Genomic DNA, 20,636 nt, shown 5'->3' with positions numbered 1-20,636 from the left:
GTACCAAAGGAGAAAACATGATTTCCGACCCAAAATCTCTTGAAATTGGTAGAAGAGATCGACTGAAAACGAACTTGTTGATCATCATTCAGTACTTCATTGGGTAGTTAGCAAGATTTGGAGCGAGGAGGAATTATCAGATTAGTGAATAGAAGTGAGTTCCATCTGTAAAAAAGGTGATAATCTGGACCATGTGTTGTAGATAGGATCCACAATAGGCTTACTTGAGTTTGCGTATATAGCTATTTAGGACCCCGTCTCAATTTACATGTTCTGTTTCATATTTTTGTTATGCATATAGTGGAACAGTTATACTACCTACCTGACCTACTACTACTACCTGATTGATCTCGTATATCTTTTGATAAATTCGGGAAATGGTGGAACTGGTAGGTCGACGTGGTTATTGTGCTACTAATATTATATCAATATAGAAGATAAAGGCACAATATATAGCCTTAGGATCATATAGTAATTTAAAGAAGTAAGATTGTAGTTTTTAACGCATGGTTTCAACCAAATAATTTTTTCTCTCTAGTAATTCAAAAGTAATACTGAATTACTCGTTTCATCAATTGTACTCCTTCCCACATTTTCCCGCTGTCCTCAACGACTCTCTTTGCTGCTACCTTATCCATAATAGCTACCTTATGTGTTAAATATCTTGGCTGTGCATATGCACAGCATATGTTTCGAAATGGACAAATTGATATGAACTTTGTGAAAAAGAATCCACGTGTCTTGGAGGGACTCGAATTTCATCCTCCTACTCTCTAGATAGGCGTGATAACTTCTCACACAACAAGACCACTTAAAGGTCACGTTTGCGGAAAGTTATCAGAATCCAGTACCAACCTCCACCGCGGTTAGCTCTCTTTTTTGCAAATTGAATATCTTTCGGATGCTTGATTTGTCTAATCTCCACATGTGCTTTACTGTTGTATATCCACAGTCAAGCGAGTGCACATTGTTTATTACGAAAGGATCGCACTCCATGCCCCCCGGCAACGGGCTGGGCGGGCTGGTATAGAATGCGAATCAATCGCACTCTGCTGTGCCATAGGCTTGCTTGGCTAAAGCATTTGATGAGTTTGATTGCCTTACGTAAGCGGTCGCGTGTACGATCCTCTCGTTTAATAAACAATGTGCACTCGCTTGACTGTGAATATACAACAGTAAAGCACATGTGGAGATTGGACGAATCAAGCATCCGAAAGATATTCAATTTGCAAAAAAGAGAGCTAACCGCGGGGGAGGTTGGTACTCGGATTCTGATGGCGTTTTTTGAAGCTGCATGCACGCCGCGTCCACGCAAGGTACCCAGCATCAAATGTAGTCGTGCACACGTTTACGTGTGCATTGCTCCATTTGATGCTGGGTACCTTGCGTGAACGCGGCGTGCACGCAGCGTAAAAAACCGCTACGTGGACATCGGCCCTTAAGTGGTCTTGTTGTGTAGGGGTTATCACGCCTATCTAGAGAGTAGGAGGTTGAGGGTTCGAGTCCCTCCAAGACACGTGGATTCTTTTTCACAAATTTCATATCAATTTGTCCATTTCGAAACATATGCTGTGCATATGCACAGCCAAGATATTTAACAAAAAATGGTTTTCGTACGGTCGAGTTGCCGAATAATATGCAATTAATTGTACCTTATGTGTTCAAAATTTAATTGAAATCAATCCATGTTATACCGATTTTTCCGTTTCTAAACATTACCTCTCCCACCTCATCCGCCTCATTTTTCCAATTATTCTCTCATCCCTCTATAATCGTATTCTTAGTATGAGAATATGTGTTTCGAATTTGGCAGAAATTAGTGGCGTTGGCATTACGAAAAGCACCTGAACGGCGATGTGACAGACAACTATGGCGGTATGGTTACGAAACTGGAAATACGCGCGCAGGACATACGTTTCCCGGCTACGGATTTCCACGAAATCCAGGAAGAGATTGGCCGGCTGAAAACAATAAAGCCCTTGGGGTTGACCAACTACCAAGAGAGCTGTTTAAATACGGTGGTGAGGCACTGGCTAGAGCGCTGCACTGGGTAATTATCACGGTTTGGGAGGATGAGGTTCTGCTTCAAGAGGGCTGTACCAGGCGCGATTTATGGGCGAACACTCTACATATACGCCAGGTATTGCAGAAATCCAGAAATTCCGCAAATTCAACGTGTCCACTCAACATCTATTCATCGACTTCAACGCCGCATATGATACGATCGATGGAGATCAACTGTGGCAATTGATGAACGAACGCGGGATTCCGGATAAACTGATATAGTTGGTCAAAGCGGGTGATGTGCGTAATTCGAGTTTCAAGGGCATTCTCGAATCCATTTGAAACGCGCAGAGGGTTACGGCAACGGTATGGTCTTTTGTGCCTGCTATTCAACTACGCTTTGGAAGGAGCAATACGAAGATCAGAGGTGAACCAGTCAAGAGCTGAAAGCCTCTTTAATAAAGAAAAAAAAAGTAATACGAAGGGCAGGGATTGGTACGAGTGGCACGATTTTCATGAAGACCGTCCAGCTATTTGGTTTCGCCGACGTCATATATATATATTAGGGTGGCTCAAATTAGTATGGGAAAAACTTTGTTCAATTATTTTGATGGGCCGCCGTCTTATTCGGTTCTATTTGATGCCCTGATGCTCTGGACAAAATTTCAGCCAAATCGGTCAACGTTTGGGCGGTGCTAAATTCGTTGGAAGTTTATATGGAAAAATGTATGCAGAAACATCCAAAAACAGTAAATTGCAGCTAAACTACACAACTTACGATGAAGAACTATGATACTCATTCAGATCTTGTAGAATTTAATACAGAATGTTATGCAGAAAACCGCGAGAAGATTCGAGTTTGCCCGGCTAAGTTATTAGCATTTCTCTGCAGTGGGGTTGGAGCAAATTTCGTTTCTTTTACCTTTGAAAAGAAATAAATTCACCCCTACTACACTCCAGTAAAATGCTAATATCTTTGCCTAATAAACTCTAATCTTCTCGCGGTTTTCAGCATAACATTCTGTATTTTATTTTACAAAAACTGAATGAGTATCATGGCTCTTGATCGTAAATTGTGCCTTCCAACTGGAAATCTCTGTTTTTGGTTGTTTCTGCATACATTTTTCCATATAAACTTCCAACGAGTTTAGCACTGTCCAAACGTTGACCGATTTGGCTGAAATTTTGTCCAGAGCATCAGGGCATTAAATAGAAACGAATAAGAGGGCGGCCCATCAAAAAATTTGAAAAAGTGTTTTTTGAGCCACCTTAATATATATATATATATATGTATATCATATATTATATATTATAGCATGTAACTTTACAAAGATGGAGGAAGCATTCATCAGACTGACGTGCGAAGCTTAGCGGTTCGGTCATCTACAAGTCGAAGACGCAGTACATCATAGGAAGAGGTTTAAGAGAATACAGCGCCAGCCATCCACCACGAGTTTATATTTTTCGTATATCTGGGCTCATTGGTGACCTCCAATAACGATACCAGCAGAGAAATTCGGAGACGCATCGTGGCTGGAAATCGAACACACTTTGGACTCTGTAAGACGCTTCGATCGAATAGAGTTCGCCGCCGTACCAAACTGGCCATCTATAAAACGCTCATTAAACCGGTAGATCTCTATCGACACGAGACCTGGAAGATGCTCGTGGAGGATCAACACGCACTTAGAGTTTTCGAATGGAAAGTTCTGCGTCGCGTCTATGGTGGATATCAGATGGCGGACGGTAGGTGGAGGACGCAAATCAACATTCACCGTTCACACCGCGAAAATCGGACAACTGCGGTGGGCCGGACACGTAGCCAGAACGTCGGTCAGTAATCCGGTGAAAATGGTTCACGACAATGATCCGACGGGAACAAGAAGGCGAGATGCGCAGCGAGCAAGGTGGAACAGTGTTAGCAGATCCTCTTTGCGCAACTTTACTTTTATAAACTTTGAGTGTGAGAAATAAGCTAAATTAAAAATCAATTTGCATAAACTGTTGTGAATTGAACGGCATCATTTCCAGACCAACATTCGAAAAGGGCGTTACAGCCACAATGTATTCTTTTCGGTTCCTCGTCTTCATACATATCTCTATACATTAGGGTCACAATGGTCGGATTTGTCAAATTTCACGACATAAATCGATAACTCGAAAACAATAAGTGCTAGAGTTTTAATGTCTTCAGAAGAAACTATCTACAAGAAAAGATCTAGTTTTGGTGTGAGTTGTTATTAGGGTGGCCCTTTTGTGATTTTTTTTTTGAAAATGTATTTTTTTAATCTTTCGAGTAAGGAGATCGTACTATTTTACAAAGTTGTAGAAAATTTAATTCTAAGCATTTTTGCTTAATAAACATTCATTTTATCTCATATAGGTAATGTTTTATGACAAAATTACGAAATTTAGATAGGGCGGATTTGTATAGAGTGCGAATCAATCACACTCTCACAATCACACTCAATCGCACACTCATATTTAACAAAAAAAAATGGTTTTCGTACGGCCGAGTTGCTGAATAATATGCAATTAATTGTTAATTGAGATGTTGTAAGATCTCCAAAGTGTCCTTGCGTTTGAATCAAATGGTCTATCGAATTAACCAAAGTTTTCATGATGTCCCCAGCCGCGCTACCAATTCAATTATGACCTCCGAGTATTTGTCTTTTACTTGCATTACAACTCCAGGCATATGAGATGTTGTACTTTATTTATGATGTTTATTGTTTATTATTATGAGAGTGCGTGTTGGCTCTTGTTTCGGACGGCAGAATGATCACGCTATTTGCCGAAATGTTGTGTTTTGCATTGCGCGGCCGGTAATAAAGTTAATTAGTTCAGTGCGTGTTGGCTCTTGTTTCGGACGGCAGAACGATCGCGCGATTTGCCGAAATTTTGTGTTTTGCATTGCGCGGCCGGTAATAAAGTTAATTAGTTCAGTGCGTGTTGGCTCTAGAGTTTCGTTTCGACCGTCTTCCAGTGCGGTTGGTTTTTGCGCTCTACTTTTGTGCGGTGTTTCGCCTAAAAGTAGAACAATAGAACCAGTTTAGTGACCGCGGTCGAAACAAATGTGTAGTGTATAAATAAGGGCCAATTTCTTCACCTTCGCTTAACTCTTAAGCGGTGCTTACCCATACGTTTAAACCTGGTTTAAGGACTAAGCGGAGGTGAAGAAATCGGCCCTAAGTGCTGCAGATCCGTTTGTGCTTGCAAGGGCTGATCGATTGTTATCAAGGGCAATGCCCTTGCTAATATTGCGATCAAGGCTATGTAAATGCTCAAACATGTTCTGCGTCAGATTTATTGAGGAGAGGTAAGGTTTTGATGATCCGTAAATTTAACACGCACGCACTCACACAAACGCACACACACATTCACATTATACACACATACATATACACAAATACATACATATACTGATGGACATGAGTGTTAGCTCTATTAAAACATGACGAATACTTTTGTCTATCAGTGTAGACGTATAAACACACATACACACTCATATACACACATACACGATCATATACATCATACAAAAACACGTACACGATTTTTATCATATATTAGGTATCTATATTATTGGGAGCGTTTGGTACATGGAGGTCCACGCTTTCTTCCTTTCCCCTCGATTCCAAGCTATTGAGTGACTTTAGGTATTCCTGAAGTCGCTCAATATCTAGGAGTCATCTCTGCGGTACATACTGCGTAGTTGGCCTGGCCATATGAAAAGAAAAATGACGGAATTCAGAAACCGTCATTTTCCAGGATGCTTTCAAGTATTGGCTACGCATGTATGAGATTAGATTAGATTAGATTAGATGTTTATTGTTTATTATTATGATAATAATCATCCGACAGTGTATGTTTGTCTTAATGAAACTTTACTCTAAAAACCTCAATTTTAAGAACATCACTTTGTCAGTCGAAGTTGAATTCCGGGCACGTCTCGTTAAATCCGATCATCATTGATCAAATGGGTACAATCAGGTCCTAGTAATGGTGTCCTCGAGGTAAACGGAAGCAGACACTAGAATGAAACATATAGGCAAGCACATGGATGTCCCTTATCGCCAAAAAAGAGGGGGGGGAGGTAACCCGATACACCAACAAGAACTTTGGTAAGTCTGCAAGTTGTACTCCCGGAATTCATCAATGATCATCCGCAGGCTAAACATCTGATCCGTCGTTGATCGACCCTCACGAAAACCTGCCTGGTATTCGCTGACGAAGGACTCTTCTAGCGGTCTCAGTCTGTTAAACAGAATACGCGACAGAATTGTGTACGCCGAGTTCAGAAGGGTGATCCCTCTGTAATTGGCACACTCTAGTCGACGGTCATTGCTTTCAAAAGTTATGAAGAGAATGGTGAAACAATCCAAAAAGGTTGGTGCCTTGGGCAAATGCAAGAAAGGAAGGATCACTTACTGGTTTATTTCGATTTTTTCTCTTTGAATCGAGAAAATAAGGGGATCGAAAACTTTTCAGAGAGGCACCGTAAAGCGTGTTGTTGTGGGAGGAGTACGTTAAGTACTACGTAGGACCAGTCACGGCAGCAGAAATCTCACACTCCGGTACACTGTCATCCCTAGCTGCATGATTTGGGTTGCAGCAACTCAAATGTGACTTAATTCGTCTACATATTTGAAGCATGCAAATAAACGCAATATTCAATCGATCTAACTGTTCTTTTAAATCGAAATAAATTTAAAATGTCCTTGTTTGTGAAATTCAGTCAAATTTTATTGGATATCAAATAATAATTCGTTTGTTGGGATGAGCTGCAATTTTACACTTCGTTGATTTTTCAAAATTATTGGTGTGTAGGTAAATGACGACCTCCCAATCTTCTTGTAACTTTATTTTTGTATTTTGTTAATCAATGTTATAATAAATTTATATTATATATAAAATATGGTAATATAGAACATTTGAGAAACTAAAATATAATAATCATGAAAGTATAAAGATTAAATGTCTGATAAAAATAAGCATGCGACGTTGTAAAACACGAAAAAATGAAAATATTAAAATACAACAACAAGACAACAAATATGTAATTATGAAAATATAAAAAATAAAATATATGCAATAATAATCGCTTCAATACGAGTTTATGAAAACAAGATAAAATTAAAATATAAAAATATGAAAAAAAAAGAAAAGACAGAAATGATACAAAATGAAAATGTGATAAAATTAAAAAAAAATAATACTAAGAAAATATGAATATGTTAAAAATGAAAATATAAAAATTAGAAAATATACTGAATAATCATTTAAGAGCATCTTAGTGGAAATGTTACATGGTTATAAGACTAGAAATTTTCGGTTTACTTTACTGTGAGGAAACAAATAAACGAAAATATGAAAAGGCGAGGTAGATTTGGTTGACAGACTACTTGAACCACATCCAGAGCGATTTGGAGGACTAATAACGTCGCATTTTACGCATCATACGCAATCGAGTCTACCTATATTGGATCCCAGGACATACGGGTCTAGAGGGAAACGAGATTGCTGATGAGCTAGCCAGGAATGGATCTAATGAAAGGTTCATTGGCCCTGAGCCCTTCTGCGGGATCTCAGACTGCTCTGTAAAAATGGAACTGAACAAATATATGGTCAGTCAAATCACATCAAACTGGAATGCACTTCCCCATACGAGCCAATCCAAAAGGCTCGTAACGATTAACCCCAAGAAAACCCAACAACTATTAGGTCTCAACAAAGGGATCTCAACATCTACACCGGTCTAATAACTGGACACTGCCCCTGCAGATACCATCTACAAAAGATCGGAGCAATCCAAACCTCAAATTGCCGCTTCTGTGACGAGGAGAGAGAAACATCAGAACACATCCTCTGCTATTGCAGTGCACTCACTCAACGTAGGTTCAAAGTTCTCAGCAAGCCCTTTTTAAGGCCTGCTGACATATGGATCTTATCCCCCAAGGACGTGGTTGGCTTCATAAAGCTAGTCTCGCCAGAATGGGGGAGTCACATACTGTAACTCAGGATCTCTATTCATCAATAATAGATGGTCTTGAGTTCAGTCGATACCAAGGTATCTCAGTGACAAACATGTTACTGAGATAACTTGCGTATTTCACAGCAAAAGGGTATATCACAATAGTCCTAAAATCTGGACGCAGTGATCTTCACCCGACAAACGAGGAAAAAAAAACGTCGCATTTTCATGTACCAAACATGTGCATGGGCTCGGAGGATTAGATAAAAACATCTGCTGGAGACATATTTCAAGGCAGGGTTGATGTGCAAGTCGTGATTCATTTGGTAAGTAATTTAAAAACAATTATGTCCACTAAATTGCATTGATATCGTGGCTGAAGACATCATGGCAGCCTTGGTTGATTCGGTAGGTCATTTGATTCAAACTACAGGACAATTTGGAGATTTTACAACATCTCATATGCCTGGATTTGTGACGCTCGAAAAAGACAAATATTTGGGGGACGTAATTGAGTTGATACCGTGGCTAGGGACTTCATGGAAGCCTTGGCTGATTTGGTAGACCATTTGATTTAAACTCCAGAATAATTTGGAGATCTTCCAACATCTGATATTTCTGGATTTGTGACGCAAGTGAAAGACAAATACTCGGAGGAAATAATTGGGTTGAAACTGCGGTTGGGGACATTATGGAAGCATTCGTTGATTCGGTAGGCCATTTGTTTCAAACTCCAGGATAATTTGGATAAAGGGGATAAAGGGGACATCATGGAAGCCTTGGTTGATTAGAAAGACCATTTCACTCAAACTCCAGGACAATTTGGAGATCTTACAACATCTCATATGCCTGGATTTGAGGCGCAAGTGAAATGCAAATACTCGGAGGACATAAAAAAGTTGATACCGCGGCTAGGGACATAATGGGAGCGTTGGTTGATTCGTAGGCCATTTTATTCAAACTCCAGGACAATTTGGAGATCTTACAACATCTCAATTGCCTGAAACTGCGACGCAAGTGAAAGACAAATATTCAGAGGACATAATTGGGTTGATGCCGCGGCTGGGGACTTCATGGCAGCCTTGGTTGATTCGGTAGGCCATTTGATTCAAACTACAGGACAATTTGGAGATTTGACAACATCTCATATGCCTGAATTTGTGACGCTCGAGAAAGACAAATATTCGGGGGACGTAATTGAGTTGATACCGTGGCTAGAGACTTCATGGAAGCCTTGGCTGATTCGGTAGACCATTTGATTTAAACTCCAGAATAATTTGGAGATCTTCCAACATCTGATATTTCTGGATTTGTGACGCAAGTGAAAGACAAATACTCGGAGGAAATAATTGCGGTTGGGGACATTATGGAAGCATTCGTTGATTCGGTAGGCCATTTGTTTCAAACTCCAGGATAATTTGGATATCTTTTAACATCTCATATGCCTGGATTTGTGACGTAAGTGGAACTTAAAGACTCGGAGAACATTATTGGGTTGATACCGCTACTGGAAACAGCATGGAAGCCTTGGTTGATTTGCTAGACTATTTGATACAAACTCCAGGACATTTCGGAGATATTACAACATCTCATTTGCCTGGATTTGAGACGCAAGTGAAAGACAAGCTAGAGACTTCAAGGAAGCCTTGGTTGATTCGATAGACGATTTTACTCCAAATCCAGGACAATTTTGAGATCTTACAACATCTCAAATGCCTGGATTAGAGACGCAAGTGAAAAATAAATAAGGGAGGGACATAATTGGGTTAATACCGCGGAAGGGGACATCATGGAAGCCTTGGTTGATTCGAAAGACCATTTTACTCAAACTCCAGGACGATTTGGAGATCTTACAACATACCATTTGCCTGAATTTGAGACGCAAGTGCAAGATAAACACTCGCATCATGGAAGTCTTGGTAGATAAAATAGACCATTTTACTCAAATTTCAGGACAATTTGGAGATCTTCCAACAACTCAAATGCCTGGATTTGAGACGCAAGTGAAATGCAAATACTCGGAGGACATAATTGGGTTGATACTGCGGTTGGGAGCATCATGAAAGCCATGGTAGATTCAGTAGACCATTTTACTCATACTCCAAGATCATTTGAAGATCTAACAACATCTCCTATGCCTGGATTTGAGATGCAGGTGGAAGACAATTATTCGAAGGACATGATAGGGTTTATACTACGACTGAGGACATCATGGAAGCCTTGGTTGATTCGATAGACCATTTCACTCAAAATCTAGGACAATTTGGTGATCTTAGAACATCTCAAATGCCTGGATTTGAGACGCAAGTGAAAAATAAATAAGGGAGGGACATAATTGTGTTAACACTGCGGCAGGCAGTGTTGCATTTTGAACTGAACGCGAGCTAAGAACAGCATGTGCGTTCTTAAAAACAGAACCTGATCACAGCAATCTTAGATCATCGTTCAAAATTTCCATTTGGCTCTTGAACTCCGCGTTCTGATCTAAAATTTGAACGCGTTCAAAATTATGCCAAAGTAAAATACCTAGATTAGGAAAAGTTAAAGTTATATATAAATCATAGGCTATTTTTTCAAGACTGCGCATTATATCGCACGGCAGAAGATTGATGTTATCGAGCTGTTCACTATATCAGTAATGACGGCTAGCAAGTTTTATTTTTTAAATTATCAATAAAACTATAGTTCGAAATTTCCGGATAACAAGATAGTGACGCATATCAGCAAGCGAGCAAGCCAACTTGGAAAGCCGAATAAAGTGAAAAGTCTGTATTGAGATTTTCTATGTCATTTTTTGGCTGTCAGCAATACGGTTGAAGCAGTTGATCAAATAAGCGATGATGAATTGAATTCAATTATGTTCAATTTGTCAAACAAATTCCTCGAAATGTCTAGCAGCCAAAGCAGCAGCAATGAATTTCTATAACGTGGCAAATTGATTGAGGACTTCAAATTGTAGCTGTCAGTAAAATAACTATTTGAGTAGTACCTTCTCCTCTATGTATAAGTCACTAACAATTCAATCGAAAACTTAAAATAGTTTCAATCTATAGAAAACCGTGTAAAAAACGGGAATTCAAAAATGGAAATTGAGTGGCCACCCTGAACAAGATAGAGCTTTCTTTATGTTTGAGTGGAGCAAATTTGCGATTCATTTAGTATTTTGAAGCCATATCCTTTCCTTGAATATGCATCATTATTATTCGGCTTCCATGCTCAAATTGTTGATTGTTAGGGTTTAACTGCTCATAACTTGAATTTCCATCTGCAAATTTCCGCTTTTTGAACTATTCAATAAAAACCCAAATTTATCCCCAAGTGGTGATTATGCCTTTCTCGATTCGATGTATTGGATTCGAATTAATGTTGTAAATGCTGTGCTAATTGCCTACATTTTGGCGGTTAAAATATTTGATGCAACTCTATCACGCTGCTCATAAATTACTCAATAATTGAGTAATTTTTAAGCAATTATTATGAGAGTTATGGATTGCGCCATGGCTAAATTGATTAATGACTTAAAGTGTGCATGTAAACAGAGTATTTGTTAAAATAAAAATAGAAATATTATTCAAATCGAATGAGTTATTAGCAAACAAAAACAATAGTGTCCAACTAGGAAAGTTTCTCCGTCGAATGAAACTAGTTGCACTCGAATCGGTCAAGTCCTTCTATATGAAACGTGTTTAACAATAAAAAATTCCCGGGGCTACACACACACACACACACACACACAGTCAGACATGTGCTCAGTTTTTCGAGCTGAGTCGATTGGTATATAACACTATGGGTCTCCGAGCCTTCTATCAAAATTTGGCTTTTGGAGTGAAATTATAGCCTTCTGGTACAACTTTGTTGTACGAGAAAGGCAAAAACATGAATATAATTATTATGTTTACCAGATAGGTACCTATTCGAAGTCCTCGAATGAATACTCATTTATGCGGATTCAACTTAAAAAATTGAGTTTGCTTGCAAAAAGGCGGCCAGACAATACCACTCCAAGCAGGTGTTAACATTGACAAGCTATGTCTGAAACTTGATTATGCATATGTACAACATGTGATAGATTTAGTTCGGAAAAGGTATTGGAGGGTAACCGCCCCTTCGGTGGGGTTTGATCCCACGACCCCAGTTCGCATGACAGGTGCTTTCCCTACTAAGCTACGAAGGACCTCCGTCGTCCACCGCAGCTTAGCGGGTACTGATGAAACCAAATTCCCAGCACCAGGTACCAGCCGATCTCTCGCAATACATTTTCAGAACTAACTCTCTCAAATGTATTTTTGTACACATCATGTCAACCAAGTAGGATGAGTATTTAGTATTGTCCGGCTCCTACACACTTGCTTCATCAGCAACGGCGCTCAATGAAGTAGGGTTGTGTGAGGTTGTGCCAGTTTGGTCGTCAGATCCCAACACGACCACACAAGCGAAGAGATCGCTACTCGAGATCAGTACATTCAAAAGTTAATTGCCTATATACCGGGTATTAAGCCACCCGGAGTGGAAATTAATTACTATGTCTGAAACTTGATTATGCATATGTACAACATGTGATAGATTTAGTTCGGAAAAAGGTATTGGAGGGTAACTGCCCTATTTGGTTGATATGATGTGTACAAAAATACATTTGAGAGAGTTAGTTCTGAAAATGTATTATGAGAGATCGGCTGGTACCTGGTGCTGGGAATTTGGTTTCATTCAGTACCCGCTAAGCTGCGGTGGACGACGGAGGTCCTCGTAGCTTAGTAGGGAAAGCACCTGTCATGCGAACTGGGGTCGTGGGATCAAACCTCACCGAAGGGGCGGTTACCTCCAATACCTTTTCCGAACTAAATCTATCATATGTTGTACATATGCATAATCAAGTTTCAGACATAGTAATTAATTTCCACTCCGGGTGGCTTAATACCCGGCATATAGGCAATTAACTTTGAAATGTACTGATCTCGAGTGGCGATCTTCGCTTGTGTGGTCGTGTTGGGATCTGACGACCAAACTGGCATAACCTCACACAACCCTACTTCATTGAGCGCCGTTGCTGATGAAGCAAGTGTGTAGGAGCCGGACAATACTAAATAACCATCCTACTTGGTTGACATGATGTGTACAAAAATACATTTAGAGAGAGTTAGTTCTGAAAATGTATTGCGAGAGATCGGCTGGTACCTGGTGCTGGGAATTTGGTTTCATCAGTACCCGCTAAGCTGCGGTGGACGACGGAGGTCCTTCGTAGCTTAGTAGGGAAAGCACCTGTCATGCGAACTGGGGTCGTGGGATCAAACCCCACCGAAGGGGCGGTTAACCTCCAATACCTTTTCCGAACTAAATCTATCACATGTTGTACATATGCATAATCAAGTTTCAGACATAGTAATTAATTTCCACTCCGGGTGGCTTAATACCCGGCATATAGGCAATTAACTTTGAATGTACTGATTGACAAGCTGCTGAGCGAATGACAGAGTTCATACTACGTTCGTGCAAAGCCTCCTTCGAGTTCAGTTTTTCGATCTGAACGCGTGATTTTCTCATAAGCTCACAGGTTCAGTTCATTTTTTGTGAACGCAAATTGAACGCGTTCAAATGCACCACTGGCGGCAGGGGACATCATGGAAGTCTTGGTTGATTCGAAAGACTATTTTACTCAAACTCCAGGTCAATTTGGAGATCTTACAACATTTCAAATGCCTGGATTTGAGATGCAAGTGAAAGACAAATACTAGGAGGACATAATAGGATTTATACTGCGACTGAGGACACCATGGAGCCTAGGTTGATTCGATAGACCATTTTGCTCAAACTCCAGGTCAATTTGGAGACCTTACAACATTTCAAATTCCTGGATTTTAAACGCAAGTGAAAGATAAATACTCGGAGGATATAATTGGGTTGATACCGTGGCTGGGGGCATCATGGAAGCCTTGGTTGATTCGATAGATCATTTTACTCAAACTTCAGGACAATTTGGAGATCCTACAACATCTCAAATGCCTGGATTTTTGGATGTTTTTTTATTGTTTATTGATAATACTTCAACTGATCATTATTGATCTCATTGAATTACTTAATCTAGTTGTCATCAAACATTTACATTTTCCTTTTCTTAACATTAACAATCAAACTTAAAAATGTGCATTACATAATAACATAAACAATACGATTTGTAGTACATATAATACGTAAAATAACATTGACCAATATTACACGCTCAAGTCTGTTCACATATCGGCTTCCACGTTTCATTCAATCTGCTGACAAATTCTCTACATTTTATATTTCGTGGCCAAGTCTGCGCATGCATAGCTGTTTGCTTCCATCGTGTATTCAATACAATTTTGAAAGAAATGTAATCTAAATCCTCACATCTTTTCCAATTTGGCACTAGCTTAGTAACGTTCAAACACGGTATAACGTATCGGAGCGCTTAGAGAACTTGAGACTAAACTTACGATTTCTGATTCGGACACACAGCAATTAATGTTTGTCAAAACAAATGAAAATGACTCTTCGTGATTTCGATTTGGAATATTGTTTGCATATAACAACGGTTTCGGCGAATTAACGGTGTTGAATGAGAATGTGTTGGCGTAATAGAAGACATGATTGTGTCGTTTATCCTGCCAATCGCGTCGTTGATATTGGCAACCTGGACCTTCAGCTCATCCAGTTCACTTGAGACGCAAGTGAAATATAAATACTCGGAGGACATAATTGGGTTGATGCCGCGGTATGGGACATCATGGAAGCCTTGGTTGATTCGGTAGACCATTTCATTGAAACTCCAGGACAATTTGGAGATCTTACAACATCTCATATGCCTGGATTTGATACGCAAGGGAAAGACAAATACTCGGAGGATATATTTGGGATGATACCGCGGCTGTGGACATCATCAAGCCTTGGTTGATTCGGTTGATTATCACACATGTTTTGTATATAATTTACATTTATTTTAACAAGTTCACAGTAGACAACATGCTTGAAAACATTTTCTTCATATATCCTGTAGTATGAAGTGGTTCCTAAAGGCACCGAATTATAATCGTATGCATAGTAGGGATGCTCAAAATGTGTTCTTATGTTCCAGGTGATGTCTTTAATGTGTTATTTTATCATTTCAATCATCACTATATGAATAGATATAATTTTTGGTAATGAAATATAAATATATCTCCAAAATCGCATTTTTCTAAATCCGTTGCTTTACTCCCACAGCTCTAGTGAAAAATTGAACACCCCTAGATACAATATTTTACAATGTCCAGAAACTATAAGAAATGGTTAAGAGGTTGGTGAACAAACTGAGAAAATCGGTTGAAAAACCACTGAGATATAGCCATTTGAAAATTTAGTTACAACGATTTTCTGCAGGAATGTATCCGCGTAAGTTTTTTTTAGCGAATAAATCCTAGTGATAAAGCTAGTCATTCGACGACTCGTTCCTCATGGTTTTCGATCGGGAAGCTAGGTATGAATATAAAATTGACTATTGGTTACTCTGACCACTTCCGGGACCTACGGAATACGCCCATGGGAACCTGTAAAAGAGGTCTTTTCGGATTTAGCGCAAAAACTAGTAATACGACGGATCTTTTTTCATAGTTTTCTAGCAGGAAGCGAGGTATGATTATAAAATGTATTATTGACGTCTTTGTCCGCTTTCGGGACCTACGGATTGTTCCCGGGGAACCTGTAGAAGGAGACATTTCACATTCTGCGCCAGAATAAGTCATTCGAGGGTTCTATTCTCAAGATCTTCGGTCAAGAAGCGAGGAATGAATGTTAGCAATTCTGATCACTTCCGGAACCTTTGCATTGCTCCAAGGAAATCTGATGAAGGAGACACTTTAGTTTAAGCGCCAAAACAAGTCAACGGACAGCTTTTTTGTCATGGTTTTCTATCAGGAAGCGCAGTATGAACTTCTGGGACCTACCAACTGCCCCAGGGGAACCTATAGAAGGGGGCATTCCATTTTTTGTGACAAAAAATAATCATTCAACCGTTATTTTTCATGGTTTACGATCAGGAAGCGAGGTTTGAATATAAGATGGACTGTTGACGATTCTGACCGCTTCCGTGACTTATGGATTAACCCAGGAGAACCTGTATAAGAGGATATTTCAGTTTTAGCAGTCAAACCAGTCATACTTCTTTTGTCTTTTGACGCTAAAACTTGAATGTCCCCTTCTACAGGTTCCCCTGGAGCAATCAGTTGGTCCCGAAAGCAGTATATTCATACCTCGCTTCCTGATAGAAAACCATTAAAAAAGAAACGTCTAATGACTAGCTTTGGCGCAAAAACTAAAATGCATCCTTCTTTAATACACACATTCTACACCCCTGGGGCAATCTGTAGGTTCCGGAAGCAGTCAAAGTAGTCAATGATCCATTTTATATTCACATTTAGCTTCCTATTCGAAAACCATGAAGAACGAGCCGTCGAATAACTAGCTTTGGAACTAAAACTGAAATGTCCCCTTCTACAGGTTCCCCGGGAACAATCCGAAGGTCCTGGAAGCGGACAAAATCGTCAATGCAATCATCTGGAACGAAAACCATGAAAAACGATCCATCGAATGACTAGTTTTGGCGTTAAAACAGAAATGACCCCTTCTATAGGTTCCCCTGGGGGTAATCCATAAGTCCCGGAAGCGGTCAGAGTCGTCAATGGTCAATTTTATATTCATACCTCGTTTCCTGATAGAAAACCATGAAAAAAGAACCGTCGTCATGTTTTTCATGTAAGTATTTTCAACGTTTGCGGGAGAGTAGAATATGAAGCAGGCGGCTTTTTCACGTAACGTATCTTTCAAATATTTTACTCTTCACCGTATTCCGCACAAATTAGGAGTCTATTTCCTTAGGACACACGATGTCAGCAACAACCAAAATGTATTCCTTAACAAGTTCTCCGTCATGGAAGGGTTTCATCCGTTTTGCCAAAACCTTACTAACAGCAAAATTGGCCCGTACTGCATTTTCTGACTTCGTATTTTTCTCGAGTGAAGAGAGTTTGTTGCTTTTATAATCAACTGTACCAATAATTTGTATCAATAAATGGAATTTTAAATTGATTGAGTGCTCTATCCCATCAAAATATCATATTTCATAGAATGCTTGGATTCAGACTTTATTCCTTCAATACAGCAAAACTTTCCGAACAAATTAAGCAAACCGGCCTTCCCTTTTTCAAAATGATAAGCCAATTTTTATTGAAAACGCGATGTTTCACATCGGTAAGACACGCGGCTACAAAGCAAGTCCATGCTGAGGGTGGTTGGGTTCGATTCCCGGTGCCGGTCTAGGCAATTTTCGTATTGGAAATTGGCTTAGAAACCTCTCAGTTAATAACTTTGGAAGTTCTTAATGAACACTAAGCTGTGAGGCGGCTCTGTCCCAGTGTGGGGATTTAATGCCAATATGAAGAAAGAAGAAAGAAGAAAGAAGGAAGAAGAAAGAAGAAGAAGAAGAAGAAGAAGAAGAAGAAGAAGAAGAAGAAGAAGAAGAAGAAGAAGAAGAAGAAGAAGAAGAAGAAGAAGAAGAAGAAGAAGAAGAAGAAGAAGAAGAAGAAGAAGAAGAAGAAGAAGAAGAAGAAGAAGAAGAAGAAGAAGTCTTGCAATCTTTTCTCTAAGTAAATGGTTTGATTCAAAACTTACGTATTTAATAATTTTAACTTAAATCGGCTACGCAGTCTTTAGAAGTGGTAAAACAAGATTTATATTTGTCCAACGTTTCGACGCGGGGTTGGTTGTCGTTGTCGAAACGTTGGACAAATATAAATCTTGTTTTAATCCTCAAAGACTGCGTAGCCGTTTTAAGTTAAAATAACAATAAACAGTCGATCATTCGAAAGTATTTAATAATAAATAATAAAAACCCTGATTCATCCACCTAGCGGTGTTTGTGCCTTTTTCGTGCATTATATATAGTAAAAAGACTTGAGTGAGATTTTCTTAGCGTGTTTTTTTTTTGTATAGATATTGTACATTGGTCATAACTTTTGATCCCATAGTTCGAACTGGCCAATTTGCAATAGCAAACAATGGGACAGGATCCCCCTTCAAACAAATTGGATCAAGACAAGTGCCTAAAAGATGAATGAGTTTTTTTTTCGCACATACATACACACACACACTCACACACACACATACAGACAGACATCATCTCAATTCGTCGAGCTGAGTCGATTGTTATATAACACTATGGGTCTCCGGGCCTTTTATCACAAAATAGTCTTGGAAGTGAATATATAGCCTTTTCGTTGCACTTTGGTGTACGAGAAAGGCAAAAAGAGCCTTTCGAGCCAGTTATTTTTCTTACACGCAGCGGGCCACATCCGGCCCGCGGGTCGTACGTTGGGCAGCCCTGTTTTTCGAAATTGTAGTAGCAGTGCGCTGATGCAAACATTTGTTTTGTCTTTATATATTAGCGACACTTTCAGCTCGAGGCTGGCTCGTCTCGTACATGATGCAAAGTGTCGGCGACGTGATGCTACCAACCATTGCCGGCGGTGGTGTGGCGCGTCGGAATTTTTTTTATACCGTTTGTTATACATATTCCAAAATTCTTTGTGAAAATTTTAATAATATTTTTTGGATGGAAATGGGATCTAAAGATGCGCTTTGCGTTTATTGATTTATTGATGTGCGCTTTTTGGCACATTACTATTGTAATTCACCAAGAGCTGTTTGCGCGAAAAAAAGTCTAGAAACCACGTGGTTTGTGAGCTCTCCCCTCATGTGGCTTATCGTGTTCATTTCCCTTTATATATCCACGTGGTTTCTGGACGGCCCAATGAACGAAGAATTATAAATAAATACCGTCATCGGGGGTGACAATGGCCAAATGGGGGTGAGAAATACTGCAACTAAGGATAAGAACTAAACCTTTTTGATTGATTTCAATAGTTCTCCGACCTACAAACTGTCCCTGAGAGCTTTGAACCAATCTGATCCCTGAGGCTCATAGTAACTCCCGTTTACGATATAAAAATATAAAGAATCTGACTACGAACGATTAAAAAATAATGATACACATTAGATACTTTTCAAATTACAATGATGCTGTAAGGGAAACATTCCTAAAGTTAATTTTTAAATTAGGAAAAGTTATGAAACGCCTTCTTTATCAATTTCAACAATTATTGTCAAGTTTCCAACACATCAACTTAACCGGATAATCACATAATATATTCTCTAAAACTTCGCAATGGAACAATACCATGTCCAAATTGCATTTTATGTTTGTATAGCAAAAGAGATTTTAATCATGCTTCATGCAAAAATGTAGTAAATAATATGAAAGTCATTACGTGTTGTTAAATGCCTTTAAAAATCAATAGAAATCAGGAGACAATAAACTGCCGAAGACTTTCATTCAGGAAATTAAATCTAAAGGTCAAATTGCTCTCTACATGGCTGAAAATGTTTTTATGAAGGTTTTTTTTTTTAATGGGTCATCCATGTTTAGGCTCAGGAACTCTCGATTCAGTTTGTGGCAAGCGGCGAAAATTGGAAAATAGAACAAAAGAACAAAAACGTACATTAAAGAGTAGTTGGTTTTGGTTATCGATTGTTACATTGGAAAAGAAGAGAGTTGGTTACGGGGCAAACCGTAGAGGATGACGGAAGTTTGGTAGCACATTTGCGCGCATTCTCATTCTCGGTCAAGAAATGGGCTGCGAATTCATAGCTTGCAGCAATAGTAGTTTGCGGACAGCACATTTATCATCAGTATTCAGGCGGCAGACAAAAAAAAAAGGGATACATTAAACAATGATTTTTTAGCAGACATATGAAACATTCAACTTCAGAGGTGGTGGGTTGGAGTTTGATTTTGGTTTTTGAGGCTTGGTTGGCTCTGAAGATACCTGATATGCCCGCCCGAACCATTTCCTTTCGTTTTCGCATGTTTTCAGCTGAACAAAAACTTCGGCAGTAAGAGGGTGGTTGGTATTTGTCTTGTTGTTTGAACCGGTTGAACCAAAACGAGCGGTACACAGATATATAAAAAATTCAGTCGTTTGTTTTTTATACAATAGCGGTGGCAATTTTGTGTTCATGTGTTGTTCGAATGGATTGTTTGGAAGTAGAGAGATAAGAGATTAACTTGTGATAAAAAATGTGGAAAATTCATAAGGAGCGGTGCTGGTGTGCTGTAATAATATTCATAAGTATAAGGGGCATGCACTCGGGTAACGAGGGCATCATGGTAAAGAACTTACAGAAGTAGACGGCCAGGTATTGAGTGTCTTCAACCGCAGCAGCTTCCAGCATGACTCGTGTGATGAGCTCAATGCGATCTTCGGTCTTCTGCGTAATGAGCCACTGTAACACTTCTTCTTCCTCATCCAAAGATCCTTTTAAATGGAGTAATTATTGAGTAAGTTTGAACAACTTAAAAATATAGTAAACAGGTTACCCTCAAACACGTTGGGAATATTGTCTTCGAAGTAGACTAAAACCGGATAATCAATGATTCCGTAGTGCTCCGCAATCGAGAAGTCGTCTGTCTTGACGAACAAGATACCGTGGCGATCGCAGTCATCATCAATGTTCTCCAACGACTCAAGAACACTCGAACACTGTTCGCAGTTATCAGCATCTACAATGGAAAGACGATTACACAGTCATGAGAAACAAAGAAATATGG

At 39.4% G+C, this 20,636-nt stretch overlaps 1 protein-coding gene across 8 annotated transcripts in view; it reads right to left on the bottom strand.

The window, feature by feature from the left end:
* The window catches only part of LOC134210806 (uncharacterized), a 188,191-nt gene that overhangs the window by 26,956 nt on the left and 140,599 nt on the right, over positions 1-20,636 (bottom strand). For 5 of the 8 annotated variants that reach the window (XM_062687094.1, XM_062687095.1, XM_062687097.1 and 2 more), the window contains 2 exons: positions 20,406-20,588; positions 20,209-20,343 (listed from right to left, as the gene is read on the bottom strand). In XM_062687094.1, coding sequence (XP_062543078.1) covers positions 20,209-20,343; positions 20,406-20,588 — 318 coding nt within the window. Of the gene's footprint in view, positions 1-19,854; positions 19,945-20,208; positions 20,344-20,405; positions 20,589-20,636 lie in introns of all 8 variants that reach the window. The other 3 variants (XM_062687096.1, XM_062687093.1, XM_062687091.1) reach the window with 1 other exon arrangement.

Source organism: Armigeres subalbatus, chromosome 2 (assembly GCF_024139115.2).
Source record: "Armigeres subalbatus isolate Guangzhou_Male chromosome 2, GZ_Asu_2, whole genome shotgun sequence".
NCBI classification, from domain to species: Eukaryota; Metazoa; Arthropoda; class Insecta; order Diptera; family Culicidae; genus Armigeres; species Armigeres subalbatus.
The sequence above is the reverse complement of the archived record's forward strand: the minus strand, read 5'-3'. Positions and strand labels throughout refer to the sequence as shown.